At 38.3% G+C, this 12,202-nt stretch overlaps 2 protein-coding genes and 1 long non-coding RNA gene across 5 annotated transcripts in view; 1 reads left to right on the top strand and 2 right to left on the bottom strand.

Annotated features, from left to right (window-relative positions):
• Window positions 1-8,643, bottom strand: part of LOC109541213 (alpha-aminoadipic semialdehyde dehydrogenase) — an 11,816-nt gene extending 3,173 nt beyond the window's left edge. The window contains exons 1-3 of the mRNA XM_048661638.1: window positions 8,394-8,643; window positions 4,207-4,423; window positions 3,935-4,152 (exon numbers count right to left, since the gene is read on the bottom strand). Of these exons, the coding sequence (XP_048517595.1) occupies window positions 3,935-4,152; window positions 4,207-4,423; window positions 8,394-8,582 (624 nt within the window). The 5' untranslated portion in view covers window positions 8,583-8,643. The remainder of the gene's footprint in view (window positions 1-3,934; window positions 4,153-4,206; window positions 4,424-8,393) is intronic.
• A 93-nt stretch (window positions 8,644-8,736) lies between these two features.
• On the bottom strand, window positions 8,737-10,962 carry LOC125502363 (serine/arginine-rich splicing factor 4-like). Its single transcript, XM_048661637.1, has 2 exons — window positions 10,645-10,962; window positions 8,737-10,480 (listed from the first exon to the last, which is right to left on the bottom strand). Exon 2 carries the CDS (start codon window positions 10,458-10,460, stop codon window positions 8,775-8,777), a length of 1,686 nt encoding a protein of 561 aa, XP_048517594.1. The 5' UTR covers window positions 10,461-10,480; window positions 10,645-10,962; the 3' UTR covers window positions 8,737-8,774.
• A 69-nt stretch (window positions 10,963-11,031) lies between these two features.
• Window positions 11,032-12,202, top strand: LOC125502674. Of its 3 annotated transcripts, none has more exons than XR_007280445.1 (4): window positions 11,032-11,577; window positions 11,632-11,723; window positions 11,771-11,946; window positions 12,018-12,202. It is a non-coding gene; the product is annotated as an uncharacterized LOC125502674 (long non-coding RNA). The 3 variants fall into 3 exon arrangements; XR_007280446.1 differs by having other exon boundaries at window positions 11,032-11,435; window positions 11,516-11,577; window positions 11,771-12,202; XR_007280444.1 differs by having other exon boundaries at window positions 11,771-12,202.

The raw sequence follows: 12,202 nt of genomic DNA on the forward strand, positions 1-12,202 counted from the left end.
GTCTTCTACTTTGTGGTATGTGGTCTTTAGCCCATTTCGCAATTCTATCTTGTTCCATTCCATCTACGTGATCTCTCCATTGCCGTCTTCTTGATCTCACCCATCTAACTACATCGTCCACCTGTAATTCTTCTCTTATAGTACTGCTCCGTATTTGATCCCTTTGATTGTTCTTAGCGTTTTCATTTCGGCGCACCTCATTAGTTGTTTCGTTCTAGATGTTTCCGCTCGAGTTTCCGATGCATACGTCAGAATTGGTCTCACACAAGTCTTGTCGATTCTCACTTTACTCTGAATTGACATGAATTGATTGTTCCAGATGTCGTCTCGCAAGCTTCCTGAGATTCTCGATGTCCTCGTTTCCTCGATCAGATTCCAGCTGCTAGATAATTGCGCGCCAAGATAGTCAAACTTCATCACTTGCTCTATTGTCTTCTCATCGACTGCCAACTTACAACGGATGGATTCTTTAGATATGACGATGTATTGTGTTTTCTCTGTGGAGATAGTCATATTATATCGTTCTGCCGTTCGTTTAAATCTAAATGGTAACCGTTGCAGGTCATCTTCACTTTCTGATGTCAATACGGCATCATCTGCATAGCACAATATCTTTAAAGATTTGTGGGCCATTCGGTATCCTACTCCCTCTCGTGTAACATCCTCGATAATCTCGTTCATTATTATATTGAAAATTGTGGGGCTTAAACTGTCACCCTGCCGTATTCCTGTTTTTAAATGTACTTCTTGTGTTAGTTTCTGGTTAACTTTGATTCGCGTTTTGCCGTTCCTATTCACATCTCTTATTATGCGGATATATCTGTTATCTAGGCCATGCAGGTGTAGCATATTTTCAATGTCTGTTAGCCTGACTCTATCGAATGCTTGTTTTAGGTCAACCATGCACATAAATATTGGCTTGTGTTCAATCCCTTTCTCTGCTAATTGTCTCAATATAAAGATTGCGTCTATGGTGGATCTGTTTTGGCGGAAACCCTGCTGTTCTTCGCATATTCCTAATTTTTGTTCGATTCTTTGAGCCAATATTTTTGTGAAGATTTTAAGCTCAGTAAGGTTATTCCCCTATAGGTCTTTGGTTGTTTTTTGACGCCCTTTTTAATATTGGGATTGTTATGCCATTCTTCTAGGATCATTTCTTCTTGAATTATTTTATTAAAAAGTTTTGTCAATTCTTTAGCAGCATTCTCACCCGGAAGTGAGATTTTATAATTCCATTACTGATGCCATCTACACCTGGTGCTTTTCCGTTTTTCAGTTTGCCTATGATTTTCGTTACTTCCTCTATCGTTACTTCTATTTGCGATGTATTTATCTGTTGACTCGTGTCGTGTCGGTTATATTCTGGTCACTATCTCGGTTTCCGACTGGTTGTTGTATGTTTCTTGAACGTATGGGACCCATTCTTCTGGGCTGATATTGTTTACATGTATCTCCTCATTTACTGGTTTTTTCCTGGTTCTCAACATTTTCCACACCTTTTTTTGCCCTCCATATAAGTCATGCTACATATCCGTTGAGGAGTTCTCCCAGTATTTTTCCTTCAGTTCTTTGATTGCTTGATTCACTTTATTTCTTACTCTTCTGTATTCCTCGTGCTCTTCTGGGGATTTCGCATTTCTGTATCTAATGTAGGCTCTTCCTTTCTCGTTTGCCAGCTGTTTAACTTCTTCTGTAAACCACGGTTTATTGTTTCTTCTTCCATTGATGTTAACTTTCCTCACTCCTATCGCCTTTATTGCACTTAATTTTGTTAGATGCAATTTTTTCCCAGGCTTGGTTCACGTATCCTGTTCATCGATGTGGTTGTTAGCGATTTTTTGTCTCAATCCCTGCGGATATAAAGTTATTGTTCTTTGATTTTTAAAGGCTTTAATGTATAGGGAATATTTTGGATAGGAATATATTTTGATATGTATTCGTCTGGTTTGTTTTTTTGTATGCTTAATTTTTGGCGGTATTCACATAATGTTAATCCATGTTCCCTTGTGGCATTTGCAAAGTCAATAATACTCTTACGTCCAGGATCTCTTTAGGATGTATGTTGCGGTTTGTGATTATGAAATCGATAAAGATTTTTGGTCTCGTGAGTTGTTAAAGGTATATTTATATTGGGGCTAGTGATTAAAATACGTATTATTGATACGCAATTCTAGTTGTGTGCATGTTAATAGCATTTCACCATTGTTATTTATTACGTTTTCATTGAACCTCTGCATTACTCTTTGAATGGGTATATTACCGATTCTAGAGTTGAAATCCCCCAAGAGGAATACCTTTTCTTTCCTGGGTATTTTGTTCACAGTGTCTTGGCGTTTTTCGAAAAAGTTGCTTCGTAATTATTTAAAACTCCGGTAACCATGGATAAATAGAGAAAGGAGACAATAAGATAGACAAGGATAAACGGTAAATTCAACAGGAATTGTTGGATGAAACTCATAACCAAATTACAAAAACATATATTTGAGTCTGTAACTCCAAACAAGTGCCTGTGTAATCACCTTATTATGCACTCTTCTCGAGCAGCTTCTCGTATTCGGTTAATTAACTCCTGCTCAATTTATACCGGTGTTCAGTAATCCATTGGTTTAATGTGATCTTAGATACGTGGTAGGAATGTAGCCGGTATTTATTTGGTGCCTGGGAAAGTGTCAGTTGCTGTGCAATGTTCTGAGTGCCCCTGGAAGGCTCTGCTGCAATTATGTCCAATACGTGTTCCTCTGTGTCTGGAACCCGAACATCGATTGTCGTCCACTATCTTCCTGGAACCACTCTCCTCGCCCTTTGTTGGCGTGAGTTCTTTCAGCTTCTGCTATGTTACTGTACCATTTCCCCCGAACTAATCGCATATCCGCAAATTCGTGAAAGAAAATTTAAAGTAAGTCACAGTTTGACATATTATTGTTATTATTGATATGGGTTATCCACCTTTAACTATCTGTAGATGACAAAAAACATCATCGCCGCTTTGACTTTTCATCAAACAATTTTAGAAAGGAACTTTTTTAATAGCAAAACTTTTCGTAATTTGATGCAAAGATCGCAATTTTTCTTGTTGAATGTTGAAGTATTCCAATATGCTTCCAATTAAACATGGAATACTTTGAAAATAATACCTAATAACAAAGTTGAAATTCGATTTTCAACTGTTAATATCTTCTAGAAATTATCGGGAAAAAAATTTCAATATTTTTCTCGTACCTTCCAAGTGAGCCCCTATTACCCCTTAAAAAGAATGACGCCAATTTTGAATCACCCTGTATAGTCGACGGATTTCAGTTCTGCAGGGACAACACTGGAGCAGTTTTTTAAATTTTGGCAAAAAAGTTGCAGCCAATTTTTTAACCATCAAAAAGCTGGATGTTTACTTTGGACTAAGTATTAAAAAACTTTGCTGAATTCAGGAAAATAGTTAACTATACCCCTCTGTTTAAGTCATACTTTATGTTTTTTACATTATTTTTAAACTCTCTTACTTTAAATTTAAAATACTACTCATCCATATTAAATCGGCGCCCAGTTTGCCACTACATAGGATACAATACAAAGTGTTTCTATTGGTTGGAGATCTGTCAATTCGTCCGTCGTCGTACGAATTGACAAGATCTCTAACCAATAGAAACACTTTCGTACCATCGTATCATCCTACAAATGGATGCATGGGACACGCGCTTTAGTCGTCTTTGACTTAAAATTACAGCCAAATAATCCAGATCAACTAATTCTTGATAGCACGGCGTAAACAAGTCTTGTGTCTACTTATCATTTATGAGTATTTTTAAAAACCAGCGCATACTTAATTTTTTGATTTTCGATCAGTTTTGTATTGAAAATACCCCACTGTGCGCCAGTTGTTTGCAACATAAATAGAGGCAAATTCTCAGTACCCTCGCTTAATCTAACGCTGTAAACCCACCATAGCAATAGCGCTGTTCCAACCATAAACTGCTACCGGAAAATTGAATGCCGAAATAACGCCAATTACTCCCAGGGGGTTCCAGTTCTCCATCAGTACGTGTCCCGGACGTTCTGAGGGGATCAGAGCGCCCGAAATCATGCGAGAAAGTCCGACGGCATAGTCGCAAATATCTATATACTCCTGCACCTCGCCTTTTCCTTCCGGCAAGATTTTGCCTGCAAAATCCCCCAAAAACACGTCATTTAGCGCACTAGGAGGCCACTACATACCCATTTCCAAAGAGACCAGCTGGGCCAATGGCAGCAACTTGCTCCTAAGAGCGTCTCCTATCTGCCTGACGATTTCTCCTCGTTTAGGGGCAGGCAGGTCGGCCCAAACCGTCCACGCAGCCTCAGACGCTTGAATGGCGTGTTCATAGTCGGATGGAGAGGCCTGTTTCACTTGGGCGATTGCCAACCCGTTGCTGGGGCATATTGACTGGATTGTCTGGAAAATTACAAGTGATCGATTTTCTTTGAAAATTGTTACACACTTCAGACTGAATTTTTTCACTTAGATTGATTTTTGCCAACCTTGTTGACCAAAAATAGACATTCCTACCCAACCGTACGCCCTCTTTATATTCGTAGCTGCTAACTCAGAGCAGGTAGAAGCTGAACTTGAAATTAATATTCCCTATACAGGGTGGGCCAAAGAAAAGGTCGCACTCCTATTTATGACTCTCCTGGTAGATTTAGAAAAAAACGCTCAAACACGCCAACTTTGATTTTTAAGTGGGCGTCTTGCTGACCATCACTGCATTATACAGGGTGTTTCATAAACAAGATACTACGACAAACTTTTTATTTTCAAATGGAAGCTAACTAGTTTTATGTCATTCTTCGATCCTACCAGAAGTTTTTTTGGTACCTTTGGTTTTTTGGTGGTTTTACCAAATTTGGTATAACATGTTCTATACCCGTCTTCAACCGGTTCAGTTTTATTTGCGTTTGTTGTTGAATGATCGAGATCTTGAGCCGTTCGGACATTGCCGTTTCTATGGATGCCTCTGACAGTTTATTCAAAACAACCGTCAAGTGTCAGTCCGAGTCGCCGTCAAGTGTCAGTGTGGGCTTAAACGTTTTTTTAACTTAAATACTCGTTTAAGAATCTAATTTAAAACTAGAAATTCTTGCAATAATGCTGTGAATAATTAACTCTACATGATTCGTAGCAAATTTGCCACATTTAATAATTTCCTTTAAATTAAATAAATGAAGTATTAAGCAAAAACAATACTTATTAGGCAAACATATGAACTTCAATGTGATAATAAATGTTGAAAATGGTGTCAGTTTTCCTACATAAAGTAATAGAGATTTTGCTCAATTCTTTTGCGGCCATTTAACAAGTTATCTAAAGAAGTATTTCTGCGCTCATGCGTAATCCGGTGGCAAACCTTTTCAATCGACTATGATTTAGTCATAAATTTTGCTTTTCAAATACATCAAAGAAAAAAGTCCAAAGGATTTAGGTCTGGGGACCTCGGTGGCCATTCAATTGGACCTCACCTACCAATCCACCGACCAGGAAAGTTGTGATCCAAACATTGCCTTACAGGAGCTACATAATTGGGTGGTGTGTAATCTTCTTCAAAGTGAAAATGTTTGGCGTTATGGTAACCGTTTTCTATTATTTCCGTACGTATTGGATCTATTGTATTTTCCCGCACCTCCAGGTATAACTCGACAAGTTTCCAGGAATAAAAAGCGGTCCTACAATATAATTTAATAAAATACCTGCCCAAACGTTTAACTTGCGGGGATGTTGGAAATCGACTTCTCTAAATAAATGAGGGTTTGGCTATTGTCAAGTGCTACGTGTCCCAAAACCGGATGATCGCAGGTCCAGATCTTTCAAACTTCTTGATTAATCTTTCCACATACTTATCGTGAATAGTTCTGTCTGGATGGAACTGATTAAATAAACCCTAGCAGAACTTTTGTAACATTTTCAAACTAAACGGTTGAAGATGGGTATAGAACATGCTATAACAAATTTACTACACACTTCTGGCAGGATCAAAAAATGACATAAAACTAGTTGGTTTCCATTTGAAAATCAAACGTGTGACGTAGTATCGTGTTTATGAAACACCCTGTATAATGCAGTGATGGTCAGCAAGATGTCCCCTTAAAAATAAAAGTTGACGTGATGGAGCATTTTTTTCTAGATCTTCCAGCAGAGTTGTTAATTTCACAACAGTTTGTTGTGTTTTTGGCGCATCAATTTAATTCTCGCCACTAACGACGGTGTGTGATACGACTTCAGGTAAGTGTTTCGAGAAAATTGAATTATGTGGGTGTATATCTTAATGCCTTCTTATATTTTTGGTTAGTATATAAAATCGTCAATTTACTAACTAAAAAAAATATGAACAAAAATTATTCATGGTTTCAAGCTGACTTTGGACACTAGTGTGCATGTACCTTTGGACAGTCCCAAGGTACATGCATAAATACAACAAAATGTTTAATTGATTTATCTGCTGCACCGAGAAAAACCAAAGGAGGCAGGAAGAAGGGAAAATCGAGAATATTAACAGAAACCCCAGAAAAGCAGGCAAAAAAAACAAAATTAAAAAAGTGACAAAAAAAGTATTTGAAGATAGTTCCGACGATGAAAATACCGAAATCCCTATCCAAGATTTTAGTGATGAATACGATTATTTGGAAAAATTGGTTGAGCAAGAAAGTTTGGAGATGGAACAGGATAGAGATATAGAAAATTCCACTTTAGTAGAAGCAGATTTTGTATTCACCGAACTCAAGGGGAAAAAATCTGTACGTCATTGCATAGCAGAAATACAAAAGATTTTGGAAGAAAGATGTTTTGAGGTGCTCTATCTAAAAAAAATTATGCATAGTAACAAATTTGTGAAGACTGAAGAATTATATGAAATCAGTGAATCAGACATTTTGAGAAAAATAACGAAACCAACAGTAGTTGGTGGATCGGATCCTCGAATGGAACACTTCTCGTTTTCTGTAGACTATTTCTTTTAAAATGAATTAATAAAAATCTTTTGCATATTTTATATAACTTTTCATTTGTTTATTTCTCATCTTTAAGCATAATTAGGAACTTGGAACAATTTGCAATTGAACATATTTTTTCAAATCCTTAGTTAATAACATAACATTACCTTTTTGCCAATTTTACCCTAAATGGCTGAAATAGCACTATATCTGCTCGTTCAGATTAGATGACGGTTTTAAAAAAATACTGACAATAAAAAATAAAAACCGAAAAATGTCCCAAGGTACAACACTCTTCCCTACGTATAAAAGTAAGAGAGGGAGAAAGCGATTGTGTAAACACTGAAGAAACTCCAATCAAACGAGATTTTGTATTGTAATAATGTGTGGATTTTAAATAATTTTAAATAAACACATGATTACAAAACAAAATATCTTTTGATTGGAATAAAAGTAAGAGCGGATACATACTGGCTTCAGGAAATTACACTTTTGTCGACTCGCAATTTCTCATTGAAGGATATTTTTTAATTTCGCAGTATCGGTAACTACATTCAGTACTGCATCTGTTATTAATAATAAAATGCAATATTTAGAAAACTCAACACTTTTGGAATAGACAACCATATACAAACTGGCCCTTATTTTTAATACTGAATAAGACAAAATTATAAAAAATGTAGGTTTCCATTTGAAAAAAAAATGATTTTGGGCGGTTTTTCCAACGTCATTTTGAAGCAATTTTTGTTAACACTTGTATTAATAATTATCAAAATGTTGCCGAAATTTCTTTAAAGTAAGTCCGTTTCAACAAGAAATGCGAGCCAAATTAAGTAGCACATATTCCGTGATAGGACAAATGACGAATGATAATGATTTTTTACATAAAATTTCAAATATGTCCATATATCAAAAACGGTTAGACTCAGGTATAGGATATTATACATGAAATATATTTACAATTTCGCGGAGAATTAAAAAATGCAATAATATACAGAGTGTTCCATTGAAAATAAGCAAATTGATACCTACTTCCGGTATAACCGGAAGTGTGGCCATCTTGAAAATATTTTAGATCGCTTGCCCCCAATGACTTCGGCACACTGTCCAATTGTCAAATTTCACCTAATTACAGTTTGCTAGATATCGATCGCCGCGGTTCTCGGTGGGACACCCTGTATAAGCCCAACTTATTAAATAGCAGATAGTCTGAGATTTTTTGTTGTTTCCTATTGATTAGTATTACCTTTTAATTTAATTATTATTATTGAATTTATTTCGTTTGATTTTACGGCTATATAAAAGCAAGACTTGCAAGAGTCTTGCTTTGCTGCCAGACCAAGACCAAAACCAGGCAAATAATGGTCTTGGTCTTGTTTTGCTCATCACTACTCTTCTTTAAAGATTCCCAGCTACCAAATGCGCCCCTTGATACATACCTGGCCGTTTGCCCTCCACTCCCCATCAAACACCCCCAGATTCGTCTCGCTCAATCCCAACTCCTTCAAAAATGCGTACTTGGGACTGTTAATCAACAATTCGCCGGAGTTCGCCGACATGGCTCTGAAAATCAGACTGCGCACACTTCGAGAAGGAACCTGCAGCAACAGTTTCCCCAAAGGAACCATCTAACTTTCCTGGCAGCTTCAACACAAAACGCGATCGGCCAAAGACTGTTGTTGCTTCACATTTCGCCTTCAATCAACAAGAAAACAACCGTCTTATCTCACCCGACAACGATAAGAGATACAGACGCGCTTGCTTAGCAATAACAGATCTGTATTAAACAAAAACTTGTATATTTCATAAAGTAAATTTGCTCATTCAACTGGTCGCATGTCTAAGTACTTCTTGGCTTGCAGCTTGCTCATGTCGTGCTGGTTCATGAAAATCTTCAGGCACAGTTCAGGCAGCAGCACTTGGAACACATACTTGGATTGGTCGGGAAATCCACCGTCTATCAAAGTGGCCAAATGATCCACTTGCTCGAAACTGAACACTATAGTGCTGGTATTATACGTTAAGTCCCTGAGGGTGAATTTGTGCTGCCACTGGTTGGAGTTGTGGTAACGCTGATGTCTATCCGAATATGTTTTTCCCCCACTGATTCCAGCCAGGAAACTCACATTGAGATTAAACTGCTCAGTGAGCTCATCTAAAGTTAGACTCTTGCAGTCCAGCATCGGCTCGCAAAATTGCTCTCGCTTAGGTAAACTGGGCCAGACAAAAGTGGGCTCATCGATCTTTTGCGCTTCTTCCACATGCTGCCTGTAGCTCACCAGGTTGTTCTTCTCAGCCAACATTTCTTCAATCGAGGGCACTATTACGCCATACCTCTTAAAGGCTTCCGACTGGTCGGTGTTGCGCTTTGGGGACGCCAACAGCCGCTCTTCTATATCTTCATTATTCAGTTCGCCTTTAGATTTCGAATTGTTTACTTGCGCCTTTAGATTTCGAATTTTTTTACTTGATGGGGCACAGTCCTTGGCTGGATTAAATTTTCGTTTCGCAGCTGCGCTTTTAGGGGAGACTCTGGTAGAGGTGGAGCTTCGCCCCTTATTATCCCCTTTCGAGCTGCTGCTTGCTTTCGAGGAACTTTTTCCTTCAATTTCTCCTGCATTTATTCCACTAATGCTTAAAGTGGCCCCATTCGGGCTGGTTTGACCGTCTGGCGATCTGCCGGTTAATCTTCGTGGGCTGGTACGAACTGAAGCGCTTTTGGCGGCTTTTTCAGTGGTTTTTTTAGGGCGTTTAACTTCAAGAGGTAATATCAGGTCCAAATCTGAAGTTTTGGGTATTTCCAGCGTTTTACTTGACGGGGCACAGTCCTTGGCTGGATTAAATTTTCGTTTCTTGGCCGCAGCTGCGCTTTTAGGGGAGACTCTGGTAGAGGCGGCGCTTCGCCCCTTATTGTCCCTTTTCGACCTGCTGCTTGCTTTCGGGGAACTTTTCCCTTCAATTCCTCCTGCATTCCTGCCACTAATGCTTAAAGTGGCCCCATTTGGGCTGGTTTGATCGTCTTGCGATTTGCCGGTTATTCTTCGTGGGCTAGTACGATTTGGAGCGCTTTTAGCGGCCTTTTCACTGGTTTTTCTGGGGCGCTTAGATTCAAGAGGTGACAACAGATCCAAATCTGAAGATTTCTTGGGTGTTTTCAGGGTTTTACTAGATGGGGCACAGTCCTTGGCTGCATTGCTTTTACTCTTCTTGGGAGCAGCTGCGCTTTTACGGGAGGCTCTGGCTGATGTGGGGCTTCGCCCCTTATTATCGCTATTTGAGATGCTGCTTGCTTTAGGTGACTTCTTCACTTGACTTCCTCTTGCATTAGTTTGCCCATTTGGGCTGGTTTGATTGTTTTTTGTTTTCCGGGTTAATATTCGTAAACTGATACGAGGTGGGGAGCTTTTAGTGCGGGAACCACTGGCTTCTTTTGGGCTCCCCGCTTCTTTAGACGATAATTCCCCGTTTTGAGTGGTTTGTTTAGTTGCTGTTAACGTTGGGGGCATCTTATTTGCATTCGTAGATGCTGAAAATGATGGTAAATGTAACTAGAAACTAGAGAGGTTGAAACTGGTTAATTTCTAATGTGCTAGCAGGGAAAAGACCAAAAATTGCAGATACTTTGCCGGGTAAAAAACGGCTAAAAAGCTTTAAAACGCTACAGAATAAAGTTTCATCTGGGAAACTTACCGGGAATCAATGTTTTATGATCGTTCTCCCTAACACTCGCATATACACTGAACACTATTTGAATCAAAACAAATTAAAGATAAAACACACACTGATCCTTGTTCTATGACACTAATAGCAACAAATAATAAGCAACTTAGGTTAGGAACAGGCACAAAATATCCCCCCTGGGGGTATGTTCTGTGGGAACAGGTAGGAAATCATAAAGAAACAACACGAGTAGTGGGGATAGACAAGGCAAGAGCGCTTTTCACCCCCATGACAATTCAATGGGATAGCCTTGACCACAAAATTAGTTCCGTAAACAAATGCAAGAGGCGCGTTGTTGGCGGGAAGAAAAATTAAACTCGCCATGTGGCTGTCCATAGATGAAGACAACTGTGGCTGTCGTTAATCATCACTGTAATCAGCAGCACGTCTTTATGTATGATCAGCAGTTGCCGTATAACAAAAACTTTGCTGCGTTGCATTTTACTGCTTGCAGAACACGTGTTGGACTCGATTTTGCTAGTGATCTTGTGATTGTTTCATAGTTTGTTGTTCATACTAAAAGTTGTGCTAAAAAATATAGATAACTAGGGGAAAAGATACCACTGCCTTATTTATCTATTGCTTCAGATCATGCCTTGACTTTATTATAAAAAGTGTGCATTTTTGTAGTGCGAAAATCGTAACGGGAATCCGGATGTGAGGTTCCACATGTTTCCTCATGGTGCGATTATGTTTCAACACTGGATGGACGTTGTGAATAATCTAGCATTGTCTAAATTAGCTCATACTACTGTTATTCGGTATGCAATAACCATATTATAGTATCTCAATTACAAACTCCCGAAAGGAAGACTCTGCTGACAAAAGCTATTCCCAAAAGTTTTATAGCTCCTAACATTTGCATGCCATCGGCTAGTTATTCGGAGACACATCCGCACACAGGTAGAGATACTTTTTTGACAGAAAAAATGTTTGTAATAACAAAAAACTTATCAGGTAAAGAAACTTCCCTGATGATTCTACTTCTGTCGAACAGGAACAAGAATCAACTTTTTCGATGCCTACGCATAATGTAGATAGTGAAATCGGTAAGTTTTTATAATGTTCTAAAGTATTAAGTAAAAGTATTTAATAGGTTTACCGCTGCATGTGAGAAGCGAATTGCTTCATTCGATTGGAGTAACCAGCAGGAACAAAATGACCCCAAGGAAACAACTTCTATTTCACAAGCTATGCAGCATGAGGAGGACATTGAAACGTTATGAGCATAATTGGAAGAGTTGCAGGAAAGACGTATTCGGGGTAAAGAATGTAAGTAATCTTTTAAACAATAAAACTTAGAATTGTTTAGAATATGATAGAAGATATTTTTCCTATTGCAGCTACGTCAAAAAGGTTTAATGGAATTCTTAAACATTTCAATAATTTGTTGCCCTTTGCATGACGAATATATGTAATAATTCCGGCAGTTTCGGAATGTATTATTTATAATATGTGAAAATATATTTTGCTTCTAATAAATCGAAAATTAAGCCGCAGAAAGATAGCCGCGACAATGCTATAGTGG

This window comes from Dendroctonus ponderosae, unplaced genomic scaffold (genome assembly GCF_020466585.1).
Source record: "Dendroctonus ponderosae isolate FM_Combo_2020 unplaced genomic scaffold, Dpon_F_20191213v2 Dpon_F_20191213_1, whole genome shotgun sequence".
Classification (NCBI taxonomy): domain Eukaryota; kingdom Metazoa; phylum Arthropoda; class Insecta; order Coleoptera; family Curculionidae; genus Dendroctonus; species Dendroctonus ponderosae.

Excerpts from the sequence above, each read along its gene's own strand:
- LOC125502363 (XM_048661637.1), bottom strand. The coding sequence starts at position 10,460 with ATGCCCCCAACGTTAACAGCAACTAAACAAACCACTCAAAACGGGGAA.